Source organism: Sinohyriopsis cumingii, unplaced genomic scaffold, assembly GCF_028554795.1.
Source record: "Sinohyriopsis cumingii isolate HCF-2022 unplaced genomic scaffold, ASM2855479v2 utg000229l, whole genome shotgun sequence".
Taxonomy (NCBI): Eukaryota; Metazoa; Mollusca; class Bivalvia; order Unionida; family Unionidae; genus Sinohyriopsis; species Sinohyriopsis cumingii.
Window position 1 is genome coordinate 7,765,378 of NW_028315879.1, and position 27,899 is coordinate 7,793,276.

A 27,899-nucleotide genomic window follows, 5' to 3' on the forward strand; every position below is an offset into this window, starting at 1 on the left:
GGTATTTTCATTTTTACATTTAATTTTGAAATGCCACTGATAGCACTAATACATGCCATCTAACTTTGTTCAAACTTTCATTCAGCATTATTTTCAGGTTCAGACTCGCTCTTTGGTATATCCCAAATAACCATTCAGATTCAGTTTCATGACCATGTCAGGCAGAAGTAGCCAGATGTATAAACAGTTGCTTGCCTGAGAAAAAGACATACTCTTAAGTATCTCTATTGACAATGTGACTTGTGCTGTGACAAGCACTTCAGGGAATCAACGGGAAAATAGTCATTCATACATCTGGAAATGCTCGGTCTACTAAAATAAAGATAACTAGAATTGGCTAAAAGTCAGTTCCAGTTAACTTTAATGGCTTGCTAAGTTGATCTGTGATGTGGTAAAATTGTTAATTGTAAAACTCTCGTTCTGATTCAGTTTTCTTTTCATTTCAGATATCCCACTTGCCACAAAATGAAATTGCAGCACAGTTTGCAGCGCAAGTAGCCCAAGTAGCACTAAGCACACGTCCAGGAGGAAACCAGCAAAGGACACTGTCAGATGGAAATCTGCCTCAGCATCCTTCTCCAGTTAATGTCATGGCAGCTCCTCAGCAGAGTCCCTCACCCCAGGTGAGAGTGGATAAACCACCTAGTGTTGTTAATAATGCTTCCGAGTCCATGGCGGCAAATGTACAACAGATGCCACTAGCTTACGTTGACATGAACTTTCATGAACATCAAGAGGATAGTTGTGGTCCTGAGCTTTATTCAGTTGAGACTCCTTTTCCACCAGTAGAGAGTGATGTGCAAGTGGTTGATTTGTTACTGCCATCCAGCAGTTCTGTACAAGTGGATGATCATCAATTGCCAACTGCACATACTAATTTAAACTCTCAACCACCAAGCTACTCAACTTTGGAGCCAAATGTGAAATCAGACTTCTCTTGTCATGATTCTATACCCCAGGACATGGTGCGAGAAGGCTCTTCAGAACATGTAGGGCTGCAAGAGCAGCCTAAATTAGTGGATTCTAGTATCAAAACAGGACTGTCATCTGTTGGATCTAAAGCGGTGTCTATCACAGTCTGTTTAGAAAGTAGTCAGAAAACAAGGACTAGTGAGGAACCTGTTAGTGAAATTAAAACCCCTGCTGTTGCAGAGCAATCAGATATTAGCAGTGGTGAAAGGGATGAAACTCTTGAAAGGAAACTAGAAAAGCAGACACAGCAAGCCAAGCCAACAACTGGTGAGAAAACCCCTGCTGCAGCTGGGCAAAAGGACACCAGCTCTGTGCCAAGGGAGGTAACTCTTGAAAAGAAACCAGAAAAGCAGCCCCAACCAGTCAAGCCCACAACAGCCGATGACCAGCCAGTTTTGAGTGAAGTGGTACCAAATGAATCTCGCCCAGATGTATCTTCGAAGGCACGAGTGCTAGAGGTGGCCCCTGAACCTCTAGCAGTTCATACTGCCTCCACTCCATATATTACAGAGTCTTCAGGTAGGTTCACTAAGTTAGCTCTAGACGTTTTAAAACTAAGAATATTACACTATTATTACTAATGTGTGTGTGTGTATATATATATATATATATATATATATATATATATATATATATATATGTGTGTGTGTGTGTGTGTGAAATGTTGTCATCTTGCCCTTCCCAAACATCGTGGAATGATGGCATGGGAACTAGTTCTAATTATTCCACCATCGCCATTCTCCAATCCAACCGCACACTTAGGTGAATTGTAATACAAAGAAAGTATTAAGTCTTGTCAATATGATTGATGCTTTCTGTTTTGTACACTCGCCTTAACTATGGCATATGAATTTATGGACTTGCCACAAAAGATGACAACACGGTATAATAGCCAAATATAAATAAAAATATAGGATGTTTCAAGGAAATCATGTTTTGTTTCTTTTACAAATGTAGAAAATATGTGCACTTTAAAACCTTATATATTGACATAATTATAGTTGTCGAGAGATTCCTCCATAGTATATGTAGAGATGTAGATGAGGAAAAGAGAGAAGAGCTAGAATGTTGATAGATAGATGAGCAAAGACAGACGCAAGAACAGAATTTTGTTATCTGAAGTGTAGCAATATCAGTAAATTCACTCTTATTTATGGATTGTTGTCTCCTGGGCCTAGAATTATTAAAAAAGAAATTGCAGCCAGAAGGAATAGCTGCTTGAGCACTTGATTGGTCATGGTGAAGTTTCATTAGTCTTAATTAATATGTAATTAACCATAACTGAAACAAAACTAGCCATTAGACTTTTGAAAATATGATGGGAAACTTAATAGCCTTGGGCTAATTGACTGTCTCAAATGTTCAGCCATTTGCAATTGCATATCTGCTTCTGCTGATGTATTGCTATCATCTTGACATTGGATGTCGGTAACATGTAAATAATCTTAGTGATTTTCATCGGTACTGTCCAACTGAAGCACTGTAGTCGATGTTTCTTTATATTATCATCGACTTCGACTCATTCTCAGCTTCAGAAGGCCACATTTGGTGGATGAGATCTGTCCTATATAATTAATATTTATAAAATAGTATTGCAAATGTTATAGCTGACATATTATCCACCTTTCAGAAATGCCAGCAAAATATTATTTCTAGTTTTCTTTGCTTTATGATTTAAAGGAATCAAATTTGTGCAGGCTTTACCATAACAGCATGGAGGAAATCAGTTATTGCATCATAGCTTAAAGTATGTCAATTTTTATAGAAGAAATGAAAGGCCTTTTGAAGAACATTCAACTATGATAATTGATATGCAGGTTTTTAAATTGTCATTCACATCAATTAATGTCAGAACTATTCCATTTCAGCTAAAGATATTAAGAAAGACATTCGAGGCAAGAAGAAAGCGAAAGATATAAACAGGAAAGGGGAGACAAGACAGGGATCAGAGATGGATGCTTTCATGGATTTGGTAGGCCTTAATATTCACATGCTAAATTCATTCGTAAATAACAGACACATGGCTATAATTAATGTAAACTCTGATCTGCTGTTGCACAAGTTTGGCATGCTATTCACTGGAAACCATGGAGGGAATTAAGTGTAATGACTAGCCAGCCAATGTATCATGCAATGGCAGATCAGATAATTTTTGAAGCATTATTTCTGAAACTTTTTAAGGAAACAGAAAATTACATAAATTACTTTTTTGTAAATACAAATTTGCCTAAATAAATACATTTAGAACTTGACTCGTGCATCTTGAGATGTCCCCGAGTTGTAAGTCTGCTTATACGCAGGTCATGCACTGTTCAGTTTGGGGGTCAGCTTATACACGAACAGGCTTATATGAGAGTATATACGGTATATGCCACTCACTTGAAATCATGTGAAATTGAAAAGTTCACACAACAGTCCTATCGTTGTATTGTGCAATGGCGCATCAGAGTAAATGCCATTCACTTGAAATCATGTGTGAAATTAAAAAGTTTACACAACCGTTCTATCATTGTACGGCAGAGTTTATGTCAAGCACTTGAAATCATACATGGAATTAGCAGTTAAGATACCTTCCAGTGTGTTATGAAATCAAGTGTGGAATTAAAAGTATAGACACTGATCTATCAGTGAATATAGTGCGATGGCACGTCTGAGGAATTAACAGCTTAGACAATAAACTAACAATGTTTTATGCAGTTTCATCAGATTGTATGCCATGTGTGAAATTTTGCGTTATATTAACAGTTCAGACCATGATCTTTTGAATAATTTATGTGATGGCGGATCTGTTAATTTACTTTGTAGATACTGATTTACAGACGTATTTAACATCTTGGAGCCAGAAGATTTCAGCAGGACTAGTACTAGTCCTGCTGAATCTTGACTAGTTATTATTGAAACTACTGACAATTTTATAGCTATTAGTCTCGGGCTATCTTTGAGTCCTATACCACTGTATCTTGCAATTGTGGATCCAAGATTATGCTGTCTACAATGTCATATATGAATAAAGGCAAATTTGGTCAGCTAGATGTTGTTCAGCCATCTTGTAAAATTTAGCCTATTGCTCATTTAAGAATCCTGTTTTAATGCTGCACCATAAGGCAAAAAGAGTTTCCTGTTACACTGGTTTTAAAATTAGGGTTGGTAGTATTTAAAAAAAAATCATATATGGTAATGATTATATAATACTGTGTGCTTCAAGTACTCGGCTGAACTGGCTCATTTAGAGGCACAAATCAATTTCAGTAGTTTTTCTATTATACCCAGGTGGAAAATATACTAGGATCAAATAAAAAATGGGGATGGTCAGCTGACCATAAATGGTGGTGGTATTTCTGCTCATTTGTCACCTTTGCATCAGTTCCATTCAGTTTTGCCAATGTGGTTCTGTGAGAAAGCTTGCCATGGCTTACCATGGTTTTGTAGTTTTTTATGGGTTCTACCTCGACCAGATGTGCTTGTCCCAATGTATAATATATCTTGTGCAAATAAATGGTACTAAACCCATAAAACTAAACTCGCTCCCAGTTTAGAAAAGGGGGTAACATTCTGAACCAAGGAGGGTTTTAATGAGGAAATAAACATGGGGCTTGTTTTTTTTTAGTGCTATTGTTTAGAAATACATGCTCTTGGCTGCTATCTAGAAGAGAAGAGTTGCGTTATGTGATGAATTATGCATTCTAGAATAGTCCGTTTTTGGCATTTTTAAAATGGGAATGTTTATGGTATCTGATCGGTGGTTCAGCTCTCAATACATTGTCAAGTATAAGGTGAGGAATTGACTAGGAAAACAAACACCTCTGACCTGGAGTTTAATGAATACATTCTGCATCTTAAACTATATTTCCTACATGATGATTGACACATAATACACCATAGTTTACCGAATGTTTCAAAACACTAATATCTAATACATCCAGTGACCTGCAATGTTGACCATTAGGGAGTGCATGGGCACATACCGTCAAATGATGGTAATTCTGGCCAAGTCCCATGGCTCATAAGGATGGTGATGTTGGGTTTTGTTTTTGAGGACATTTTCAGCACAATGGCTACACATTGTCGGGCAAATGGGAGCTAGATCTTTTGACATGTTGAGGCAGCTGATCTAGGTATGCCTTGGTAGGTGCCAATTCCACAAACCGTACACTAAATGAGACTAATGCAACAAGGGACCAATGTCAATTGCATGTATACATTTATCTTTTATGTTCCTGGGTCTATATCCAAGGGTGATAGAGATGGACAAAGGGAAAAGATGCGCAGATCAGTTTCTTGCACTAATGTTTCCATAATACATAGGGTTTAAACTGTGTTCGGAGCTGACCTGTAACTGTCGCATCATTTGTAGCAACCATGCCCACTAAGAGGCAAAAAATAAACAAAGTGATTATCACCAGAAACTTATTTTATTTGCTCTTGTCACGCATCGAAGGAACAATTTCCATTCGCTCAATTGGACGCTTTGTGTTCCAAGTTACTGTCAGCATTCGACTGAAAATGGCATCAAAGACAAAATTAAAACAGACCCGAAACAAACAAAATTATATTCTGGACCGCGTTTTTTGACTGATGATAATAGTATTTTTATTGAACCACTGGACCCTTCATCAGCTAAAGATGACATAACGGTTACTTGTAAGATAAAACATTTTATGCAGCAATAGTCGAAAACACATCTGGCTGTGTTTTAAAATAAGAAGTTAAGTCGAGTGAAGACACCTTTGTTTTGTCATATATGTACAGAAGCTACAAAAAAGCTCCATGACCAAATGTGGAAAAAACAATAACTTTAGAAAAGTATACTTCCATGGCATGCTTGGTTGTCAGAACACAAACTGCTGATTGATGGTCCACAACACCAGGCAGATCTGAATGAAGGTTTACAAAAACATTCTTTTATACAAGACAGCAGTGAAAGTGCTACTTAAGTGTGCAAATTGGCTGAGTGTAGAAAACATCCTTTTTTAAAATACACATCTTTTAATTTAATACAAGAATTGACAGCTGAAGAAATTGATGCTGTTGGCATTTTGAAGACTTCTGCCAATCAGTATGACTCTACTTCTACCTGTACACAGTTTCTGGAGAGCCTATCAGATGCTGTTGAGGATAATCTTATACGTGACCTGCAAAATTTGTCATTTGTGATGCCAATGGCAGATGAAAGCACTGACATAGCCAACAAATAAACATCTTGTCATATATGCTCAGATTATTTCCGATGACAAAAAACCATCAACAAGATTTTTAACAAATATAGAATGTTCAGATGCTTCTGGCAAGGGAATTGCCTTATTGGCTTTACTCACATGATGTAATTAATATTTTCGTTGTGTATTTAAACAATTTAAAAATTACTGAAAACTGATCATTGGCTTGAATAAGACTCGTGCTTTAGGAATTTGACCCACTATTTTTTGCCTTGTTGAGTAAAATGACTTGCATAAAGCCATTTGTAGAGAAAACACTGAAGACATGTCAAGAGTTAGACAAAATGTTTGAATAAGTATTTTGGGGTTAAATGGCAATTTGACAAAGATTGCAGGCAGGGTTCATATGATCTTTGAAGGCTTTGGACAGTTTGGGGAAAATGAGGTAGCATTTTTTAGACAGTCTCTGGAAATTTAAATGAACCCAAACATTTTAATTTCTTTCCATAATCACAAATAAAATTGTCCAGGGTTGTTAGATTTGGATGTAGTCGAGTTTTACTGGTTTCTTACTTTTGAAGATCCATTAAGTTTCATCATTAAACAATATTGTAGTATATTGTATTTGTTATTTTCTCATATAACATAACTTGTATACAAAAAGTGAAAATAGGTCTTGGAAGTCTGTGTTTCTGGTCTTTGAAAGTTTGGGAAAAGTCTTAGAATTTATAATTCAGAATTATGTATGAACCCTGTTGTAATGAGATTCAGAAGAGTGCTAAAGTTGCTGGAACTATAATTTGGATGTAAGAAAGTGCATTGTGCCTAGCTCATTGTTTGGAATAAGACCTTTACTTGATTGTCAGACTTTGATGCACAAACTAGCTATATGTCATTGGTGTAAAAAGCATGGCAACCACTAGCACTTCTATTTTGCAAAGTTGCACATTTTCACCTACTTGCTGCTGAGTGCATGATACCAATTTTAATATATATATATTTAAAGAATTACAAATACAGTAGTCCCCCTCTTGAACGGCCCCCCTGACCAGCGGCCACCCGCTCCTTACGGCCAGAATCCGTTGGCACCGACGAGTTTGTGTTTAAAAGTACCCCTCGCGAAAGGCCACCCGCCTAACGCGACCAGCGGCCAGCATATTAGTGCAAAATTATAAAATGTACCCCTCACAAGCGGCCGCATTTTATTTGAATATATATCCAGAACCAGTATTGTATTCATGACATATGTTAAGTAATCCGATTTCTGTTTCCCGATGTCAGGTTTTCGTTACTGAAAGAAGTGTTGAGTAAAGTATATTTACCACTAAGGTTAATATTATGTCATTTACGCCACACGAGAAGCCAAATTTATTCCATAAAAACTGAGAAAGACTCAAATTTTAATCCATACAAAAGGGTACGTACATGTAATCCAATTAGCCTTACTGCTGTGTTATCATAAGATGTCCGGTTTAGTCACTGTGATAATTGTTAAGATTACAATTATCGAACAGTAGTAACAGCTGAGAAGTGGCAGTATCGATGTACAATACCCAAGTCAGCAGGAAAATGGTTTAATAGCCTTTATGGCTTCCCTTAGTAAGATATTGAGCTTGTTCACTTTGGTAATCAGTGGCTATTACTGCTGACAATAATTGTCAAAATTACGAATCCTTGCGGCCGCGAGGTCAAATCAGCGTGATGTTAATGGTACATATCGAAGCTGTTTTGGCTTCTCTCACTTAGTGTAAAGAAATGTATAAAAACAATAGGGTACCAGACTGCGACTAACAAATCACGTGACAAGATCACTTCTTTTAAAAACACGGCAATTTGTTTAGATGCATACAAAAATGTTTTATCAGTATTGTAGTTCGCAACATGAATAACATACTGCAAAAAGATCAATATGTCATCGAGAAAAATAAAAATTCTCAGTTTAGAGGAGAACGTGAAAGTTATTCAACGGGGGTGGGGGGATGTCTCGGAAAAATAACGTCAGGAAGACTCAGATAAACAATATCGTAAAAGATAATGAAACAATTCTGCAGAAGTGGAAAAGTGAAATGGACGGAGAAAGGAAGATTGTTTGAACCAGGAGACGTTTGTATGCTGATTTGAAAGACAAGAAAAAGCAAACATTTTGTCAGTTGAATTGGAATATGACGACTTTACCGCAACTAACGGATGGTTGCACAGATTTCAAGTGCGACACAATATCAAGAGTTCTGTCATTAGTGGCGAATCAGCTGATGTTAATAATGAAGTTGTCGAAGATTGGAACAAAAGACTAAACGAAATATGCAGGAGATATGACAGCAAGGATATTTTTAATGTGACGAGACTGGGTTTTTTTTTAGAGTGATACCAGCAAAGTGACAGATGATGTGAACTGTAACATAATTATAAAGACAGTTTTAAAACTATCAATGGTTATTCATAGCATTCTTTTGCAAATGATGACAAAGTTTGTTTTACATTTATTTCACATCATTCATGTGATTTTTTAATTAAAATATTAAATATTTAAAATTAAATGCACTTGTGACTTTTTTCATATGTATTTACTACTCACATTTGCCATCCCCCTCTAGAAAGGCCACCCGCATTATAAGGCCACTTTCCTGCTGCATTAGGGGTGGCCTTATAAGAGGGGGACTACTGTAACTACAAATAAATAAAATTTGACAGGTTTTTGTCGCTTTATGCCTGGCACTTTATGTGTGCCAACATACTACTTGGAGGGGACTGCATGTTTTGCTGGTGGAACTCTTGTTTTTACTAAGTTAGGAGTCCTGGACCCCAAGTTTTAAAATCCTTGCAAGACCGCTATAAGTGTCCAATACTAACAGATGACCTTTTTAGGCTTGATCTCTTTAAAACCAATTACAATGGAGTTATTGCCCTTTTACCAACAGTACTACATCTCAACTAAACAGCATAGCTTGGGAACCATTTAAAATATTTTGATGCATTTTGGTGTGTACATTGTCTCGAAATTGGGAAAAAGTCTGGAGAAATGGTAATTTTGTCTCCCGACCATGAAAACTCCTTTAATTTTGCAAATATTGACGAAACAATTACATAATTGATCCGTAACTGAACTGAGCGTGATTTAAATTTATTGAGTTGCAATATGGATCATTTGGGTGCTTGCCATAGAAATATTTGTTGAGACCATCCGAACGTTTAGAGGATTAGATTAATTTGTTTCACAGGCAGCTTGATGTCCATATTTTTTTTATCGAAGGTATGAAAACCAGTCTAACATCACAAGAGGCAAACATGGTGGTGTTAAAGCATAGCCGCCACTTAGAGGATGGGCTAGCAAACTTTGTTTAATCAACTTATACCTGCATAAAATCAATATGAAAACTATTTTGTCAGAAATTGCGAGTATTAAAATTGTTATGTCTTTAATCTGCTGAAAGGCAATAAAACTAATGTGTTGATGAAATCTTAGCTGGTATTAGCAATTTTGATTGCTAAACGCATGAGAACACAGAATCTCACAACTGTCATTTTCAAATATTGTAGAAAAAAATTAAATGACATTTGTATACTGCTTGTAATAATTATTAAAAAAAACTGCACAAATTTCTATATTTATTCCTAGACCAACTTTTGGAGTTTGTATCACATGACTACTAGTTGACATGTGCTCTCTCATGCAGGGAGCATATGAAGCCAAGAACCAGACTATGCTGCTTGATGAAACAGGCTGGTCAAGTTTCTTGTAGTTCTCTAAATAAATATGTCGAGAATGATGTTCTTTCTGGTTTGTACAAAAGGGATCAGACTTTCATCCATTTTATTATATAGACATTGTATCAGTACAGCTTTGGGGACTGGTTTATTGATCTAAAAGTTCTTGTTTATACAGCAATTTACAATTTTGACCATCTTTTGTCGAAATTTAAATCAACCCTTTTGTAAATGTCTTTAAATGATGAATTTTTAACCAAGGAGCTTAGGCTGGTTGAAAAATTGAGATTTTATTGGCAAATAAATTCATGTTAAATTTTTTTAGTTACAAGACAAGATTCTAATACTTTGCATTTATTGGGTTTTTTTTATACTGCAATAAGGCCGCTCTGGTGGTCTAGTGGTTAGAGATCTGCCTCGGAAGCGAGAGGTTTGTGGGTTCGATCCCTGGCCAAGTCATACCAAAGACTTAAAAAAATGATGCTAACAGCTGCCTCGCTAGACGCTCAGCATTAAGACATTAGTGTTTGGACTGGTCGGCCTGGTGTCAGGATAATGTGAAAAAGACAAGTGAATGTATGGTATTATTTTTATATAGTTGATGTACCTGGGTGTTTATTTACAGATTTGTTATGAAAAGAGAGAAGTGTAATCTTTTTGCTGCGAAAATTGAGAAATTATTGTGACTTATGATGCAAACACTGACAAGCATTTAAAATAATATTGGAGAACAAATGTGAGAATAAATATTGTGAAATTATTAAAGTCAAGTTGGAACTTTTTTGGTAAGTTTGTTAGTTATTCAGATGATTATTTTGTTATATATTATGATCATAAGTTGCACTAGGAGCAGTTTCTTATGATTGTAAAATGCCCCCAGATCAAGGGTGTTGCCCAATCAGACCCTGTAGGGGGAGGACCCCAAAACTCCCCTTTCAGATTTTTAGCCTTTTTTTGTGGAATACCAAAGTCACGTCTGTTATGGGGCAGTTCTTATTTAAAGACCTTATAATTCATACCAGTAACTTGTATCATTAGATAGGATGTTGCTTATAAGAAAAAATGTTTCCAAACCATTCAACATACTCTAATGCAATTTGGTTTGAATATTGTCTCATAAACTATCAACTCCTTTTATTTTCTTTGGGCTAATTAACAAATGGAAGAGTTGAATCTCCTTGTTTGCTTGCACTTTATTGGATTTGGCATGTGACTTTATCCTGATCTGATGTTACGTTTAATTTTTTCCCCATATTTCACAGATGATTTAGACGAGTTGAGGTACTTTATTTCCAATCATCCCAACTCTCCTATCTATGGCATAATTGTATTGGGGAATATTGCATTTCTGTCAATGGAGTGCACCTTTATATATGATGAGACCATGGGTTAGTTTGACAAATTCTGGCCTTGAGATACCCCCTCTAGTGTCCTAGTGGTTAGAGTGTCCGCTTTTGAGCAGGAGGTTGTGGGTTTGAACCCCGGCAGAGTCATACCAAAGACTTACAAAAATGGTACTAACAGCTGCTTTGCTAGGTGATCAGCTAGTGTTAGGATTGGTTGGCCTGGTGTCAGGATAATGTGACTGGGTGGGACATCATGCTACATGTCCGTGATGCTCCAGTGCTAGACATAACTATAAACTGCCACACTGCAGACATCCTAGCGATATGATTGAAAAATTGTTAAAGCTATGTTAAAAATCTAAATCACACATGCACACACACTCGGGCCTGAAGACATATCCTTCAAACTTTCTTTTTACAGCCGTAAAAAATGTTATCAAAGCCTTGTCAACTTTGTGATGTACTTACCGCTACTAGTTCTCGTTACTGTGTTTTATGCTGATAGTTTGATGCAGGAAAACTTCCTTTTAACCAACCTTTTTATTCTAGATCAGTTCCAATTCAAAATAGAAACTGGTGTTATAAGGTGCATAATCTAAAATTGAGTATTTATTAACGTTAATTTGAAATAATAAGGACATTGTTTCATGGGTTGTTAAACGTTCATATTCATTTTCTGTAGCTGATATATTGTCAGCTCTAGGTCCACAGGTTTGGGGTGGGGTGGGGGCTTGCAGCATGCCAGTTTGATGGGATCTAGGTACACAAGACAGTCTGGTCTCTTGTTTCTTGGTCTTGCTGCAGTTCTTTTTGGTGTCATCTCTTTAAATAGAATGGGAACAAATGGAGTATTGCTTATTTGTCATTAGTCATACTTCTTTCTTGTGATTAATTTTGTTATTGCATGTCATCAGTCTGATTCTGATGTTATGGGAGAGTTATGAAATAGAATCATCTTTTGATTTGCAAAACACGGGTTTTCTAAGCTAAATGTATTTTATTTCCATACATTAATGATCATATGTGAACCTTGAAAATAATGAATTTCATTTTGGAGAAAAACATTGCAAAATACATGGAATTTGTTCCTTAAAAAAACATGGGGACTGTGCTTACAAGTTTAAGCACTTTTCCAATTTCACAGTATATACCATTGTTCCATACCTTTCTGACCTACACAATTAATTTTCAAGCTAAATCTGTCACATAAAGTATGGAATGTGCTTTCTATGAATTGTATATATACCTAGATCACTTTGCCCAATTGTTTACGAAATTGTACGATCTAATGCGGTGGTATTTCCAATATGCAAGTATGTCTGCCATTACAATTTACAGGTTGACTTGGGTTTTGATTTGATTTATTAAGAAAATATTGCAAACATGAGTTAAAATCTTAATTTTTAAAAATTAAATAGTGCTTAAAAATGATTATATTCTTATAACTTGACATAGTGATGTTTAAGTTTGGAAATATCCCTTAGTATGATTTCATCATTAAAAAATAGTAGACCTGTGTTGATAAATTTGATACTAATAACTTTATTGGGGAAAAGGTTCATGGTCAGTCAGCTATTAAAAAATGGGCCTATGAATCAGCAAGAGTTTGTCTGTACAGTTGGTGTAAACAAAACATGCATTTTGCCTTGGGCTACAACAGAACATTGTTAAAAGTAGCCTCAATACCTGGCTTCATTGAGGGAGTGTCTCAAATGTAAACTGCTGTCTTTCATTGTATGTCTAAAAAGTCACGGCTAAGTTGTTTTCACTTCTAGGCAAAAATGATATTTTTTTTGGTGACTTCATTGCCCACTTTACCAGCTCGACTCATGGCAAGCATGTTTGTGTGCATGTATGGATTTGTGTACATGTATGTGTTTATATGTATGTGTGTGTGTGCACACTCATTTTATATCTTCATTGGGATTCTAAAAAGATGTATTGTGTAAGTTGATATAAAGGCAGGGTTCTTGGCTTCATCAAGGAATAGAAGATCCATCACATGGGTGATATTTGCTAAATATTTCTGTTATTAATCTCTTTCAAACATGTGCATACAGAGTGAGAGTGGGGTTTACAATGTTGTATTTCATTGAACCATTTTACCAGGTTTTCTTTTGACAAGTAATAACCTTAATAAATGTACAATTGTCTATCCTCGTCCCTTTATTCCTAATAATGCCTGTTAGCAATACATCCTGTTGGGTGATTTTTCCCATTTTGTTGCAAGACCAGGAAGTGTAGATTACAGATGCAATGGCTCACTTTGAAAGGCCAAATTAAGTGTCCTGTAGATAAGCTTATAAAGGGATGCTAAATATTTATAGCTCCCTTCATGCTTTATTGATTTTAATTCATTAGTATACATTACTGTCCTATGACCATACACAATATGAAAAGTATTTATTTATTACAATAAGTATCCTAGATGAATAGGAATAGTGCATGTGCCATGAAAGATACAAATATGACTTCTATACGTCATTTGTACCAAGATCTAGCTTGTTTTGTTGCTTAAAATGTTTAGTTTACTGGTCCTTTTAACTTTATCAAAACATTGTGTATGAGATGAGAAGTATCATGGAATTTTCCATTTATGATCTTGCTACATGTATCACTGAACTGTAGCATTCACTCATCACAATCAGCATTTATGATAAAGCTTTGAGTAATGGCAGCTTGTGTATTTAAATAAATTGTTTGTTGCGTTATTTTAATCTCTGTATTTATTGCCAACTTAATGGTTTTCACATCTTCAGCTCTTGATGTTGCCAACATCTCCATGTGGTCATCCACTAAAGCAAAGTTGTACTTGTATTTTTTGTGATGAGAAGGCATGCCCAAAGGGGGGGGGGCACAGGGTCAAGTTTTAGGGGACATAGAGACACACAGTTCAGTAATTGCAATGAATGCAGAATGAACAAGTAATTTTCAGAATATACTATAAAGCAACATTGTATTTTATTGGATACCTAGACTTAGCAACCCCAGTCAGAGTCTTCATATTTGCATTTTAATGATTGGTTCATGAAGAGCTCATTCAGACCTTTTCAGAACAGTTTTAATTTTTGAAATATGTTGATTATTTGAATCTTGGCAAAAAATTTCTTTTCAGTGAATTTTTGCCTTGTTGAAATGCATGCTTAATTCATTTAAGTCACAGACCTAACACGTTTAGTGTTTTAATCTTTAAACGATATCTACATGAAACTTGGCAGTCTTATTGCATTTTTCCTGTAGAATATTTAGAATAAATTAAACTATGTCCACTAGATTTCGGTGCAGGGTAGAAAATGAGGTCTTAAACTGTTGTTTGTTTTGTTTTTTTTTTTGTTTTTTTTTAACCAGACAATTCATATACTGAACAGCATATTTCTTAACAAGTCATTTAATTCAGAAGAAAACATTGGCATACATTTAAACAGTTCATCAAATTTTCTATGCTCTGAGAATGCCTACTGACGTCCAGAATTTAGACATTCTGGAATCCGTCCATTCGCTATGACAAATTCAGGCTTAACTTTCTGAACATCGTCTTTGCTGGGTCATTTAAAAACTCTCGCTTTCCTACATGGTGTAGTGAATTTAACTATCAAATTATTATTGTTACTTTTAATTTCATGAACACATCCCGGGTACCAAGCATCCTGGTATCAACGATAACAAATCATTTTTCTTAAGCTGGTCTAGAACAGGCAACCTGTTCATCTATTTCACTTTATGACGAGTTGATCATTTTCATTCGGATTTTGTTTTCCCTTTGGTGGCGGTTAATTCATTTGGTCCAGTATTTCATTGCACACGCGCTTATGGTGTTTTTTATGTTTGTGATGCAAGTCTTTTCCACCATGGCGTGCACTCTTCCACAATGACTCTTTTTCTGTGGGAGTCGTACTGTCATACCACTCCTTCATTCTGAGACTGTTTTTCTTGAGTAGTTGAATGGAGGAGTGGTGGTGCAAGGAGGCATTTGGTCTACACTTCTGAGTGGTGTTCACAGGCAAGATTCGTCACTTGCGCGAACTGTGTCTTATCATTGTCTTCGGATCTGCTGCTTCACTGTACTGCCCACCAGGCAAGAAATCGGAGTTGTATTTGAATATTTCCTACCATTGACTTACACATAGAAGTAATAACTTGAATAAGTAATTTTCTGTCAATCTTGATATATTTTGTCACTTCATAGAAGCGTTGCTCAATTGCAATGTCATACACCTCTCCCAACCAATGTTCATCACTTTCAATCAGTTTGGGTTTCTCCACACAATCTTTTAAATACCTTGAATCTATACATACAGTTCTAAGTATGGCACTTTCCCCGATGAAATGAGTTCCCAGTATGGGCCAGTCACTTTAACATACATAAACCCTAGGGCTAGCAACATAGTCACAATATGGTCAGTTTAAATCTGCATCTACAGATAGAATTTTTTTGTTTGGTGCATGTACAGTTCCGATGACTATGGAAATCCAAGCGATGTACTAGAATCTCATCCGCTGTTTGGAATAAACCATTGAACCTATTGTCGCGATAGTCCCAACTGTCGACTTGATTCCTAGAATAAAATATTTGTATCTTTAAATAGAACATGAACTGAAGTAAAAAAGCATAAAAGATTTAAAAGCAGTTATACCAATTATTCCTAGCATATCAATTAGCGATGTTGCATTTCCCCAAAAATTGCAAAATACATAATAGTCAACATTCAAACGACTGAATTAGAAGAAAAAAAGTTAAAATGCACTGCAACTCCAAGGTTTTGATATGTTTAAACATAATATGGTCACAGTGGACTGTGGATTATAGTTTAAAATGAAAACGTTTCTCCAACTCTGATCAGTAAACAATATACCTTTTTCAGTACAGTAGGCTTCTCATTGATCACACAGTCCACGGTGGTCATAATCTGGCCCAAAAGTGTCTGATGTCATAAGGACAACTTGCTCAAAGATTGGCAGGCTGTCTTGTCCTAATGAGCCATACTGGTCTACCAAAGATTTTTCCAATACTTTAATGTCATTATATATAGTGTTGTTCCGATTATCGATTATATCTCGATCATCAGTTGGTTGAGCGAACCAATAAGATAGTCGATTGTGAAACTCCATAATTGATTATGTGTAAAGGGAGATTACTTTTTAGTTGTATGCAAAGGGAGACTACATTTTAGTTGTATGCAAAGCACAAAGGTTAGTAAAACTCCCAGCCACTAAAGTTGACCTGAAATTTATTAATTCCCTTCACAACTACAAATATAAAACCATATGATATTTCATAGGTGCAAAATTTCATAATTAGGAACATATAACCATTATTACATGATCAAGTTGTTAAATAGTTGAGTTAATAAATTTAAACACATTTTGATGATTTGTTTCAGTTGCAACATTGTTTGTAGTATTTGTAAACAATGACAAACAAGAATACCATGTCCTTCTACACTTAAAATTATAGACACATCACATATTGATGAAAGGATTTGGTGGGATTGTAGCAGTATTTCAGTTGCATATGACTCATCAGCCATAAAAAGTTGTGTTCATTTAAGAAAGATGTAGAACAAAAATAACACAACACAATAGACAAAAATGTAATATTATCAGGTTAATGTATACATGCCATTAAAAGAGATTACTCCTGTACATTTACTAACATCTTGAACTATTGATCAAAGATATAACTGAATAACAAACAAAAATTAAAATTTTCTCTTTGTAACCGATTATAATCGATTATCAGTTGGTTAAGTGGAACCAATTATTGATTATAAAACCAACAAGACATGGGCCATACAATGAAAGTTTTTAACAGACTGTCAATGTCGTTCTCACAACTTTTTAACATTTCATCCCTCCACTCATTTAAAAGTTTGTCAGCCAGCTTCTCATTACTACCACAATCACTCATTGTGAATGCAAGCTTAGCAAGGGAATTAACAGTAAAATCCTCATTAGGTTGTTTTCTGAATGATTTGCTTCTTATGTCGGCTATTTCAACGAGGTGATTATTTGTAATATCTGTGATTTTGGTTGTTTCTCTTGAAACTTGGGTAAATCCCAGACTGACAATCTCACTGTTGTCTAGTGTTACTGTTGTGTCAATTATTTTCTGTTTATGCCTGGTAGTCACATCCCGATTAAGACTCCAAGTTTTACAATTGTTTCAGCAATGTATGCCTTTGCAATGAAATGTCCTTCGTCAATGATTGTTTGCACCGTTGTGCTATTTGGTAACTTCTTTTTGTCAAACTTTTTCAAAAAGTATTTCTGATACAACTTCAGTGACAGGTGTCACTTTCTCCGTGGCAGCTTCCAGACCTGCCAGCTGGATTAGTTTATCACTGTAAGTTCCATCTGTACGTTTTGTTTTGATTTTTTTTCATTTCCTGTAAGTCTTCAATTTTATCCTGTAACTCGCACCATTATGTCTTTTTCTGATAACTGAGTCATTGCAGCTAGTTTCAAATTTCTCTTTTTTTGATGTCATATTTTTCATTGTATTATCATATTTCATTTCAGATATAGACTGTTTCAACAGACACTTTGCTTCTGAGATTACTGTTTGATTTTTTAGCAGTTACTTTTCGAGATATTCTTGGGAAAGCAGTTGATGCTGCTCTTGAAGTTCCTCAAGGTCTTTTCTTAACAATTCTATTTCCTCATTGTGTTTGAGACAGGCACCTTCCGCTTTGTGAAGCTTTGATGTTTTTTGTTAACTCGCTGAAGTTTACGAAAACGATGATTATTGATTTTTGATGTACAATCTCTTTTGTTGACATTTTTTACCGAATAGTGACCGATTTGAATATTGGGTCTAATTTTTGTCTGTATTGAGCTTCCTGGTTTTGTAGTACACACAGTTTTCTTGATTGTTTGTTGCACAAATACTTTTTCATGTTCCACTGTTTTGTGACATCGTTTTCTGTTTCATTTTCAGTTTGTATGCCAATATTTATAGAGCTGTAAGTAATATATGGCAACCGAACTTCATTGCTTTGACACTCTGTCTGACTCATTGCAGCATCCGTTTTGTGTCACATGAATTTTTTTATTGGCACTGATGTCTTGAATTCCTTCCCTAGAAGTTCATCAATATTTTTTACACTTGGCACTTTTTTTACTTCTGGTCAAGTACACTATTCACTCTGTTGAAAAGAGTAGACTGGTTAAGTGACTGACACCCATCATTAAGTAATGTTAGGGTATTGCAAAATCTGCAAATGTTTGATTATTTTTCTTATAAAAGTTGAAAATTTCAATCACAGTTCCATTTGACAATTTGTCTATTTTTATACAAGATTTGGAAGCTATTGTATCAACACTTATTCCTGCTTTTTGACAGTTAGGTACACTTAAAAAAACAGCATATTTTATCATCTAAAATTGCAGAGTAGTACTTTATCATGGTACGAAACGTTGATCAGTAGTCCCGTTTTTGTACTCTGTTCATACCATAAATCCTTGTGAGTTATTGCTGAATTTCGTTTACATAGATTTCATTTTATTATCAACATGTTTAAATATTATTTGTATACAATAATTTGGCAAAAGTAAATTAAAATAAAAGTAAAGCTGTGAAATCTACATGTCAACATCAGGACAATCATTTATGATAAAATTTACTCTATATTTCACAAAATATTAATAAATAAATATGCAATAGAACTACTTACTGAATACAAAAAATTTCAACAGTATAATTAAATCATAGCATTTGTCTTGTGATCGCTGATTTTCACATCGATTTTATGTTTATCACGAAACAAATATGGTGACTTCACCCACATGCCTTATAGTATTCAACTTGGTGAAATTCGTACTTTCGAAATTAAATGTTGGTACTTAAATGTTTGTTCTGAAAAAGAAATTTGGTATCGAAAGAAAGATTACAATATGTATTTTGTAACAATATATTGAAAATTTAAATATAACGTTCGTGAGTTGAAAAAGTTTAGAGGTACTTTAGGGACTATTTTCTTAGCACAGGGTCATCATATGCAAATTTTCAAATCGCCATCGGAAAGGTCATTCATTCCCCATTCAGCTGATGAACACCTCATTAATATTCTTTAGGTTTTTGTGCCCCGCATTTGCAAATCAAACACTGGTGTCAACGCGCGCACAAAGGAAATAGCAATTAACTGAGAGCCGTCACTTTTGATAACTTATTAATAATTACATGACCATATGGTTATACAGTAAAAAGTACATATTAATGAAATGTATATGCTTTTGTAGATAATTTAAAGCCCTTTTAAATAAAGCTTATTTCATAAAAATGTTGTCATCAGTATTGATTTTAATACAAATTTAGTGCACACAGTGCAAGAAAAAGTATATTTTCGCCCAGTTTTACCGATAAGGAATAAGCACTATCTGGGGTTGCTACTAGAGTTGTGGACACCATACAGGCATACACTATTCCTTTTGTCATAGTGCTAGATCAAAATTGACAGGCGTTATAGTGCTAGTTTGTTAGGATGCTCCATTGATACAATTTAGAAGAGATATCTTGTGGTTGGGAAAATAGGACTATAACCATCACATCATCTTCACTACTTCTGCTACTGCTTTCAACTTCCATTAATTCACCCACCATTAATACTGGCCGCCATGTATAGCCTATCGTACTGAAAAATGGCGTTAAACCCCACAACAACAACAACAACAACAACTTCCATCAGAGCACGGACCTGGCACATTCATGGAATAATTTAATTGTATTCCCCCTACTTGTAACTACCTTTACAACTAATGTCTAGTGTTTGCCTTAAGATCTGTCATGTCTTGCTTTAAGCCAGTGCCCCCTTTTTGCCTCAATAGTCAGGTGTGTTGGGTGCTTGATAAACAACCCAGATTGGGCAGTGAACTGTCCAGTTCCATCTGTTAACTAGTGGAGTTATGATGGATGACTGGATTAATGCCAGTTGTTTGGTCACTCAGCTGGTTTAAAGTACTACAGTTATATAGAAACCTTAATAGCCCACTGTATAAAGCATACAGCAGATACAGGCATGACATGAAGTGGCTAAAATAGGTCAACATATGGGTGTTGTCCATTGAGTATATTACTTGTGTGAAACCAAGGAGAGAAAGATTAATGAACCACTCCTTTTCTGCTTGGATTTTGTGTATGGATATATGAACAGTGTAGTTGACAAACAAACAGAATCACCCAACTAACAAAAATCACCCAACTATGACACTGAAACTGGAGGTAAGGAAAACCTCTTAACACTAGCCATGAAACTTCCTCATTGTTATTGCTCTTCCACTCACAACATTTTTGATTTTTTGAACAAAATAAGCTATTTGATTGTAATAAGGCTATTTGATTGTAATAAGGCTAAATGCTAGATCAGCGTTTTTGATTGCCACCTGTGTTTTCATTAAGTTTAGCTTGAGGATCAGTTTGGACAGCTGTTACAAGTTAGGATTGTTCCCCTTCCAATAACAGCGTAGGTTAACCTTCATAACATCTATCAACAGGAATGCAGCTTTTACCCATGAGCAGTTATATTCTGGTAGGAGAGTGTCATAAGTATAATATATGTACAGCATGTATATCCACATGTACATGTTTGAATGGTACATTAGTACAGTTCTTTGATGTCATTTCACCTAATATTTCTGAATCTCTTGACCTACTTGCTACCAGGTGTGTGTGTTTCAACAGGTGTACATGCTGAGCTTGTGTTTACCTAACATATTAAGTGTTTTATACCAACCAGGAAAGTGGCTACAAATGAGAAAAGTATTAGCAAGTGTTGCAGTTGGATCACTGATTTGATGCTTTTAGAGAATATGTGTACGCAGATACAACTGAAAGGATCATTATTTTTGTCATTTGATTACATCATGATAATGCTTTTGTTTTCTGATCTTTTTTCTGCATGCTAATTTGCCAACCTTATTCAGAGAAATGATTTGTAGACTTGATATATAATGCTTAATATCATTGAATTTGTTTATGGCTATAACTGTTGTAATCATTAAAATCAGATGGTGTCAAAATGCAAACTAGTATGAGGAAGATAGTGGGGGATATGAACCATAGCTTAATCATATTGTTTATGGAAAAAAGTATAGGCCATTATAGTTGTAGACATTTTGAGAAGTTAATTTGTCGTCTTGATTTTTAGATAATATTTATAACCGATTTGTTTTGTGTCCTGTTTATTGAAGCAAACTTGAACTGAATTTTTTAAGTTAATTTACATTTTGCCATTTTGGGTGAAACTTGCTTACAGGAGCAGCATAAATTTTTCAGCAATAATAATTAACAATACACAGGCAAGTAAGACCATGCAGGTTAATTTTTCTAAAAACAAAATGGGCACATATGTACATATGGCTTTGCATCACACATGGCATACATAGCTACAGTACACAGCTTACATAACTTGGTACCTAATAATAACCTTTTCCACATAACTGCAGATGTAACCCTTGGCATTTAGACATCAGACAGGTGACTGAAAATGTTTTTACAGCCCTGTCTTTTAGACTGTTTGCATCCATGTTTAAGAACAGTGATGGCTCACTGAATATAATTTTACTTTACTAGGAATCATTTAGGAGAGATAAAGCAAAAAGAGTTCAGGTTAGCCTGTAAAGGATTTTGCATCATTCTTTTTATTTATGCTTAATAATGCTGAAATATATAACAATACTTGTTTTCACTGGCAATGTTAAGTATTGCCTCTCCCCACCCCAAGCTCCTCCCACTCCCAGCAGATAAGAAAATAGTACCACTTTTATCAGTCTTCATACATTTGTGGGTAGGTATTTTTGTCAGTGTTTATTTATTTGCAACACCCATCATCATTGTTTGATGTGAAGCATTGTTTGCATTAATTTTTACAAGTACAGGGGTTTTCCCCAAAAATTTGAGTGGGAGGGGAGTGCTGTTGTACCTCTACTATCAGGGGTGGGGTGGGGGGAGCAAAGACATTGGCCAAATCAATGTATCCTCAAATCTTTTTTTTACATGAATATTGGGTCTAACCTAAACGATTCCAAGGTAACAGAGGTTTTAACAATTATGATTTATTTTAAATTTTCTTACAAAACATTGTCATGACTATGGTCCAGATTTAGAAAAACAACCATCACTGTCATCTCCAGAAGGCCGGTCAAAAGCCTTTGAGTAGGCATGAATTTCATCATTAATAAATTTTTCAGACCATTTCAGAAAAACAAGAATGGGTCGGGTGAACACACAAATGCATCTTAAGACTTTTATAAGCTCAACTGATGACGTTTTATAAACTTATTGCTAGGGAAAGAAAATTTAAGTCCTAATGACATGGATAGTCTCAGAATTATGTTTTGGAGGGATATTTGTTTTGCTTCTTTCAATTTGAGATCAAGGTTTTTTAATTAACTTTCGGATTTCAACAGGGTGATAAATAAATCATTCTTTTATACATTTTCTTACATAGATTTGAGTGAATCTGAAATAAGTGCGATCTTTGCTACCGTAATAACAAGAGCAAATGGACATACAAGTGGCGTCAAACATGGTGCAGTTTTGTATTATTGTGGAAATAAACAAGCTCAATAAAAACTTGAGAAACGTTGATTTACTGAATGTAGGTGGGGGCAAGCAGCTGAGTTGCCAGGGTAAATCCCTGGACAATGGAAATGACTCCACGGGTGAGGAACTTTGCTATTAGTTTTCATTGGCTTAGTACATGGAACTTGGGAAATGTTTAACGTCTATAAACTATTATTTCATGTCTGATTATCACTGCAAAAATCAGATTGTTGAGGTTTCTATAATTTTGTGAATACTTTTGCATTTTAAATGCAGGTCTTGTTAATAATGTTTGCTCATTAGTAGCATGTCACCTTTTTTTAATAGATTGATAGCTTGACCTTTTTTATGCTGGATCATAGAGAACTGTTTTGGCTTATCATTCTTGTCACTATTGCTGAACATGTACAGCAGACTGTTTGTATATATGTATGTATATAGAGTGATATAGAGCAGTGAAGGTGAAATTTCTCATTCTTGCCAGTCCTTTGTTGGGAAACTCAGACTTTGCCTGTGCTATGAGAAGAATCTGCTACACAGTAGGTGCTGTATGTGCTCACTTGGGAGACTCTTGTATTTGGCAAGCAAGTTACATGCATTGAGAAAGAATGTATGATATGTTTTGTTTACAGCCTTAAGTTTGAGCATATTCTAGTGAACTGGAAAGAGAATTAACAGTTCCTGAAAAACTGAACGAACACTTTTAGATCCAAAAGATGAGGTACTGTTGCTAAATGGAAAGTGTTTCTTGTTTAATATATACTGCACAAGAAAAGGTTGAAAAATGTTGTAGAAAAATGCACTGATGAAAGTTTAAGTGAATACATGTACTGTACTGTTAAGTTTAGGAGTAGCATTTTGTTACTGGACATTCTAGTTTGAGAAATTATCTTAGAATTAGTAAATATGGAAAATCCTGTCTAGACCAGTTTTGGGTGGGCAAAGTGTGGATATGTTGGGTAATGGATATGCATGATTTTTCTCATCAGACACAAGGCAGTAGAAATTGTTCCTATGCCAAATATTATCAGCTGTCTTGTATTAGTCACTGGTGATGGTGCGATGTGGCATTTCATAAGAGGGCTTGCACACTAAGAAAGCATGCAAGTTGGACTCCTGCCATGTACATACACCTGATTGTGGGGTTTTCAGCATTAGTAGGGAATCAGCATAGTGATCAGCTATTGGCAAGATGGGACACTTGACCACAAACATACTTTGAAGTTTCTTCATCTCCATGCTTTTTTTAAAATGGAAATATTGTTGTGAATGATGACTTGATGTTTTCCTGATTTTGCAAGATTTGGATTATGTGATCCAACTTTACTTTTAATATATGGGACTGGTACAGTTTTGGAATTCTGAAATATTGTTGCACAACCATGAGGAAGAAAAGGAGGCGCAGCAGTAGTAGATTGCGAAGAACAGCAGTAAATGTACAACCAGTTGAGTAGTATTTTTTTGTTTCTTGTTGCCACAGCCTTGATAGATATCATGGTTATCTAAGAAAGATTGGCATCTTGTCTTTTTCTGTCCCCACCGTACAAGTGGAGAGGACATATGGTGTTCCCCATGTCTGTTTAGTGCCATCACATCATATAGTGTCCATCATGAATTTAGTTACTGCCCAGTGGGTACTTGACAAGGAGTGCATTCCAGTTTGTTTGGGGCTTTACTTTGACAGTTTGGACTGGACGGGTGTACTAAAAAAGGCCCTGTTGAATTTTCAGGCATATTCATCTAACAACTTCAGATATTAAGGGTGCAGGAGTGTGTTTGATAGCAGTATTATAGGCCAATGGGACTTGAAAGTAGCACACTGTGTGTATACACAGTTATTGAAAAAGAAAGCTCTCATTCTTACAAGATCTGTTTCCATACAAAAAAAAATAACAGCAGAGATGATAATAACAGTACTATTAATAATATTATTATAATTTCTGCAAGGCTTTTGCAGTCAAATCCCTTGAAATTAATCAAGCAAAACCATAACTATTTTTATTATTATTTGCTGTTTGATTATTTTAGCCCACAGAGACAGAAGCTGCATTACCTGTGGTAGAGAAAGAAAACAAGGATCCTACTGAAGGTACCAAAAACCAAGACAAGGTCGTTGCTACGGAAACGAACCCACCACCACCTATTGTGAATGAGGAAGTTGTGGATACGGTGGATATTACCATTGAAAATGTGGATAGTAGTGATATGAGCGTAGCCGTCGAAAATGAGAAGAATGAAAAGCTGAAGCTCAAGTACAAGTACAAGGAAGGTAGGACGATGAACTTAATAAATGAATTACAAATTTTAATGGAAGAAAATTTAATATGGCCAGAGTGCACCTGATACTTTCTGTGCAAAACAATAATCTCACTTGCATGCCTTCACCTCTGAAAAAAATATCAAGTTTATAAACTTAATAAAATTGGTCAGTTTTTAGACTTCCATTGCTAGAACGTACAGTTTGGCATCAGCTTTGTCATTTGTACATTATGTAGGCAGTGTTTAAGTATGATGTGGTAAAAACTTAGACATGGTTGGAAAGGGTGGAGAGGAAGAGTCACCACAAGGGCTGTACATTTTGTACTTGCCATGAAGTCTTTCATTGGATTCTTTAGTATTTTTTCAGTACAAAATGCATACTTAGCTTATAGTGAATAAATTACAATTAACTAGTTAACGAGGAGAATTCTAACCAATAAGCCTTCAGCTAGTCCCTTTTCCCCCCAATAAAATACAACTTTATCAAAATAAGAGTTGACATTTTGATGCCATGAGCCTTAGAACTGGTCCCGGCTTGAAACCTTTGTATTTTGACAGTGTGTGGCTTTAATTTGTTTTTAAAGTGCTTGTATCATTGAGCTTTCTTACTAATTTATGGCCAGCCATCGTTAAGTGTCCACTAAGTACATTTTGAAGGCACTTGCATACATGCCATGTCTCCTGAATTGTCCGGGAGTCATTTTGATTTTCGACTCCATCTTTTGATCTATCGATTTGCCAACTAGATCTCCCAGAAATAACAAAACTGCCAAGCATATGTATTTCCAGCTAAAACCTTCAATACATTGTTCATGACTACCGTAATCCGTCAGTATATTATTACATTCAGAATATTCTCTGCCTTTTCCGTCAAATCGAGAAATAAACCTTGGATGTAATTTGTCCCCATTGAGAATTATTGACTGAATTAGATTTGTTCACATGGAGCAATATGGCAGTGGAAGGAGACGCATCACAATTGGAATATTATTGGCCTTTGCTGTTGTACAGTATGTAGTGCGCCTTTCTGGAGGCGAATCACCAAACACATAAAAATTAATGTATATTTCTACAACTACTTCTGGGATTATTAAGAAAATTCTGGTGCCATGTCAAAACGTCCACTAACGGATTCAAAGGAAAAAAATGTTTGCAAGTTCAACTATGCTTGGAAAGGCAAATTTAAATGTGTGGAGCGTAGGGAGAAAGCTTTGCATACTGCACAGCTTGCAACACACATTTGATCATTTCTAGTGGGGGAAAAAATAATCTTACAAGACACTTGAAAAGTACACAGCACATTGCAAACATAATGTGCCTAAAGAAACACAGATGTTTGCGCCAACATCAGTAGAGAGTGTCACTAAAGCTGAGGTTCTGTTTGCTAACTTTGTGGCAGAGCATAATTTATCATTCTTGGTTGCTGATCATTTTAGTGTAAGATTGTTTCCTGACTAGCAAATTGCTCAGAAATTTCACTGCAAAAGAACTAAGGTAACAAACATTGTTAACAATGCACTGGGTCCAATGTATGACAATCAAGTAACTTTACTCTGCAAGGAAAACCCTTTCTCAGTGATGATGGATGAGTCTAATGACAGTGGTGATGAAAAGTGTGTAGCAATTCTTGTATGGGTTTTTGACAGTGACATTCACAGAGTGACAACCAAATTCCTGGCTTATGCCCAATTGCAATATTGGAACTGGTGAAAACCTTTTCAACTGTCTTCAAGAAATCTTTAAGAGACAGACAGATTCCATGGAAGAACCTCGTAGGATATAAGTGACATTGCAAATGTAATGGTTGGAAAGAAAAATTCTCTCCCTCCAGAGTTCGTGAACAGCAACCAAATGTAATCGACTTTGGTTGTATCGGCCATTTGGCCAGTACATGTACACAGAATGGTTTGAAGAAATTGGCTGTCCCAGTTGAAGAACTTAGTTTCAAGCACAGAGAGGTGTATAAAGAATTCCTACAGTTTACCAACACTGAGGAGTACAAAATGGTCAAGCATTGTAGCACAAGGTGGCTGTCACTCGAGAAATGCATTGCACACTTCCTTCAACAGTGGCCAGCTCTTCAGTAATATTTCCAGAGCCATGGATATGCTGTGAAGACTGGGAGAAGAGTGAACAGACCTGTGGAGAACCTTAAAAAACCCCCGAGATGAAACTGACATATTACTTTCTTCTATACATCATGGAACCACTGAATTACTTTAACACCATGTTCCAGGCTGGTGATGCTATGGTGGGATACCTCCATGTGGAGATGAAACGAATTTTTTGGAACTTCATTATAAAGTTTGTGAAGATGAGTGTTATCACTGGATCAGCCAACATTACAGAGGTCAACTTTGTCACCAGAAAACCAACAATGACAACTGTTTGTTAGCAGAGGGTATGGAAGCCAGATGTTTTGTTCACAACAACCCAGGTAACATTTCTCCAACCCAGCTGAGCTCCTTCTTTAGGAGTGTGAGGTCTTTCTATGAGGAAGTTACAGCAAAGATGCTAGCCAAGTTTATATTCAATGACCAGACCCTGAAGGCCCTTGGTTACCTGAATCCTGATAGGAGATTTGAGTAGAAGCTGTGCTTCAACTGAGTGACAAACTGGTTACAGCAACTGACAAACAGTGTCAACTTGCAGATGATTTCAGGGACTTCCAGCTCTCCCCAGCCTCAGACCTGCCCAGTTTCACTCAGGGAGAAATACCATTGGATGTCTTCTGGGTAGACATGAGAAGAGTTTCCTTGAAGAAACCCAGATTCCCAAATCTAGTGAAGCTCTCTATGGCAGCACTCAGCTTGCCACTCCGTAATGCAGACCCTGAGCGCTGTTTCAGCATGTTGAGGAAGAGTCAGACAGACCACTGTGGAAAAACTATCACTAATACCGTGTAAGATAAATACAAAGTGT

At 35.8% G+C, this 27,899-nt stretch overlaps 2 protein-coding genes and 2 pseudogenes across 7 annotated transcripts in view; 3 read left to right on the plus strand and 1 right to left on the minus strand.

Moving 5' to 3' along the window:
• Positions 1–27,899, plus strand: part of LOC149774510 (eukaryotic translation initiation factor 4 gamma 3-like) — an 86,402-nt gene that overhangs the window by 29,198 nt on the left and 29,305 nt on the right. For all 6 annotated transcript variants that reach the window (XM_089945260.1, XM_089945261.1, XM_089945258.1 and 3 more), the window contains 3 exons: positions 447–1,491; positions 2,841–2,944; positions 24,747–24,987. In XM_089945260.1, the coding sequence (XP_089801386.1) occupies positions 447–1,491; positions 2,841–2,944; positions 24,747–24,987 (1,390 nt within the window). The remainder of the gene's footprint in view (positions 1–446; positions 1,492–2,840; positions 2,945–24,746; positions 24,988–27,899) is intronic.
• LOC149774511 (uncharacterized) lies at positions 14,635–23,957 on the minus strand (annotated as a pseudogene).
• On the plus strand, positions 26,310–27,064 carry LOC149774512 (uncharacterized; annotated as a pseudogene).
• LOC149774513 (uncharacterized) lies at positions 27,193–27,883 on the plus strand. The gene is made up of 3 exons (XM_089945280.1): positions 27,193–27,327; positions 27,435–27,562; positions 27,748–27,883. The coding sequence occupies exons 1-3, from the start codon at positions 27,205–27,207 to the stop codon at positions 27,881–27,883; spliced, it is 387 nt and encodes a 128-aa protein (XP_089801406.1). The 5' UTR covers positions 27,193–27,204.

Coding starts and splice junctions, on each gene's coding strand:
- LOC149774513 (XM_089945280.1), top strand. CDS start 27,205: ATGTTCCAGGCTGGTGATGCTATGGTGGGATACCTCCATGTGGAGATG. Junction 27,328..27,434: donor GATCAGCCAACATTACAGAG/GTCAACTTTGTC, acceptor TCTCCAACCCAG/CTGAGCTCCTTCTTTAGGAG. Junction 27,563..27,747: donor AATCCTGATAGGAGATTTGA/GTAGAAGCTGTG, acceptor GAAGAAACCCAG/ATTCCCAAATCTAGTGAAGC.